A 2,937-nucleotide genomic window follows, 5' to 3' on the forward strand; every position below is an offset into this window, starting at 1 on the left:
GGTACAGGAAGCTGCCATTGTAAACTTGGTCTTGGAGAATAATTAAATCAGATTAAGAGAAATTCAAAGCAACATCATCCAAGACAACACCATATTCACCAACATTCAACGAGTCAGTCTGTCCACATTGGCTCGCATTCTCAAGCGAAACCAAATCAGCCTGAAACAATTGTATAAGGTGCCTTTTGAGAGAAACTCTCAAAGAAACAAAGAGCTCAGACGAGTATATGTGGATGTAAGTACAATATTGACTGCAGCACATTACACGCAACATTGTTTCCCAGTGTACTGGATAACACCATATTGACTAATTTTAGTTCATTGTTTTCAGGGAGTACTGGAAATGGATGCTCATGCAATCCCACATGAGTTCATCTTCATAGATGAGGCTGGTTTCAACCTAGCAAAGACCAGAAGAAGGGGAAGAAACGTCATTGGCCACAGAGCCATTATAGATGTTCCTGGCCAACGTGATGAGAACATCAAAATGTGCACTGCCATCTCCAATATGCATGGTGTCCTCCACCATCATGCCAACCTTGGACCATACAACACAGGCCATATTCTAACATTTCTGGACAGACTCCATAACATTGTCATTCCACCAGAGCGTATGAATGATGCAGACCATGCAAGAACCCGGTATGTTGTAGTATGGGACAACGTGAGCTTTCATCATGCAGCCCCAGTCCAAAATTGGTTTGCTGACCAGCCACTGTTTCTCGTGCAATACCTCCCACCATTCTCACCATTTCTGAACCCCATAGAAGAGTTCTTTTCGCCAAGGTGGTGGAAGGTATACGACCGGCAGCCCTATGTGCACATGCCTCTTGTGCAGGCTATGGAAGAGGCATGTGATGAAATTGATGTGGGTGCGATTCAGGGATGGATAAGGCACTCAAGGCGCTTCTTCCCTCAATGTCCGGCAAGGGAAGATATTACCTGTGATGTGGACGAGGCATTGTGGCCAGACCGAGCTAAGAGGCAAGATGCTGCCTAATTATTTTTCTTGCCTCTTTTTTTTCTATATATTTCTTCTGCACATTTTCTTTTTCAGTTTACTGTTTTTTCTGAGCATATTTTTGTTCGCTCCAATGTAAATATATCTACTGTGCATATGTTGCACTGACTTGTTTGGTGAAAAATAAAATAATAAATGCATGTGTGTGTATCTGCAAATATTTCTGTGCATGTGAACACTCTAATTTTCTACAATTTGGACTATTTTAGTATTGTGGCAGAGCATACTAAAGATGAGAGTGCTTTTCATTTTGCTCAACAGTGTGTAGTTGGTTAGACAAAAATCTGGTGATATGACTGACATGTGTGCAATTTAGTGCAGTAGTTTGATTATGATCATTCTATATGTAGTTTTGGTTGCAGTGTTTCATTTTGCAGGATATATGAGGTGTTTTTTTTTTTGGGTGAGGTGTTTTGTGAATTGTGCTAAATGATTTGCAACAATGAGCCTTGTTGTCAAAATTGTGCTTTAGCAATTGTAAAAAACTGTAACTTATCAAAGTCTAAATAATATGTCAACAACATTCTGTTCAGGAGCAGTATGTAAACTCGAAAGAATCTCTCTAATATTGCATAAAAGATCTGCTCATGATCTGCCACCAGAAAGGCACATCAAGTAAAGTTTTGTTGACCAGTGCTCTTCAAGTTTAGATTTTTGAATCATATAAAATAAATGCAAAGAAAAAACAGAAGATCATCTAGACTAACATGAGACCACATGCATTTTGGAGTTGGTTTTCATATTGTGTTCTTGGATGAGTTGCTGTGAATGTTGGAATCATTCACATCTAACGTCACTTATGAAAGATTGAAATCCAGTAATGATAATGTGTAGGGCCATTTGTTCCATTTTGCCACTCTTGGCAAAAAAAAATTCCACCACCTCTGACTATACATCACTATTGCCATGAGCAATTCTGTATCTGCCCTTACACACACAGAGTATATTGTGATGCTACTTCATGTCTACCATCAGTACTCATTAAGGTCAATGTCTTTTTATTATCAAATACACAATGTACAGTGAGATTTTTACTTACACAATGTTCCTTGCAGATACAATAATAAACATAAAACGTAAATCTAATATTAATAACAGTAAAAAAAACCACAATGTTACTTACACAACAATCACAGAAAATGTGACACTCCCACTGTGTGGTGTAGTGGTTAAGGCTTTGGACATCAAATCCTGACGTTGTGTGTTGAAATTCAGCTACTAGCACTGTATGTCCATGAGTAAGTCACTTGACTTGCCTGTGCCCCAATTGAAAAACCAAAAGAAATGTGACCAATTGTTTCATAAATGTTGTAAGTCACCTTGGATAAAGGTGTCAGTCAAATAAGTAAATGCAAATTCAACTGAGTGAATTATCACATACAGTATGACAGCTGAGCAGCCTTATTAGCCTCAAGTAGAAACTTTTTAAATGTCACAGTTCTGCAGGTAATAGCTCTGTAGCACTTGCCTGATGAAAAGGAGAGAGAAAAATGTCCATGCAGGGTGACTGGGGCTCTTTATGATTAATTTTGCTTTTGCCAGACAACCCACGATGGCAGTTTGAGGCCTACAGAATTTCAGAGACTTTACATGTCCTGCACCAATGCATCTCTGTCAGTAATGCACTCTCTCTCTTACCTGCATCAGACAGATTCTGTGCATCTGCAGGGAAAAAATTCACGCAAACCAAGCTGTCATTGGTTGTCATTGGAGACAAGTAAGTTTGGGGATGACTGTGAGTGTGTGACTAGTGGTGGGCCAGTTATTGTAGGGAATAGAGTAAAGGAGTAAAAAGAGAACTTGCCAGTCTTGTGGCCAGGTATATTTAATTGAAAAACAATAACAAATATTTATTCATACATTTTGATTAATTTTGGAGTTCATGTACCTGCAGGGTGATGAGCTACAGCCCAGAT

The 2,937-nt window shown here is 39.0% G+C and overlaps 1 protein-coding gene across 1 annotated transcript; it reads left to right on the forward strand.

The window, feature by feature from the left end:
* On the forward strand, positions 1-1,269 carry LOC120543139. The gene is made up of 2 exons (XM_039776022.1): positions 1-235; positions 332-1,269. The coding sequence occupies exon 2, from the start codon at positions 344-346 to the stop codon at positions 998-1,000; it is 657 nt and encodes a 218-aa protein (XP_039631956.1). The 5' UTR covers positions 1-235; positions 332-343; the 3' UTR covers positions 1,001-1,269.
* The last annotated feature ends 1,668 nt before the right edge of the window (positions 1,270-2,937 follow it).

The sequence above is a fragment of the Polypterus senegalus genome, chromosome 13, assembly GCF_016835505.1.
Source record: "Polypterus senegalus isolate Bchr_013 chromosome 13, ASM1683550v1, whole genome shotgun sequence".
NCBI classification, from domain to species: Eukaryota; Metazoa; Chordata; class Cladistia; order Polypteriformes; family Polypteridae; genus Polypterus; species Polypterus senegalus.

Excerpts from the sequence above, each read along its gene's own strand:
- LOC120543139 (XM_039776022.1), top strand. The coding sequence starts at position 344 with ATGGATGCTCATGCAATCCCACATGAGTTCATCTTCATAGATGAGGCT.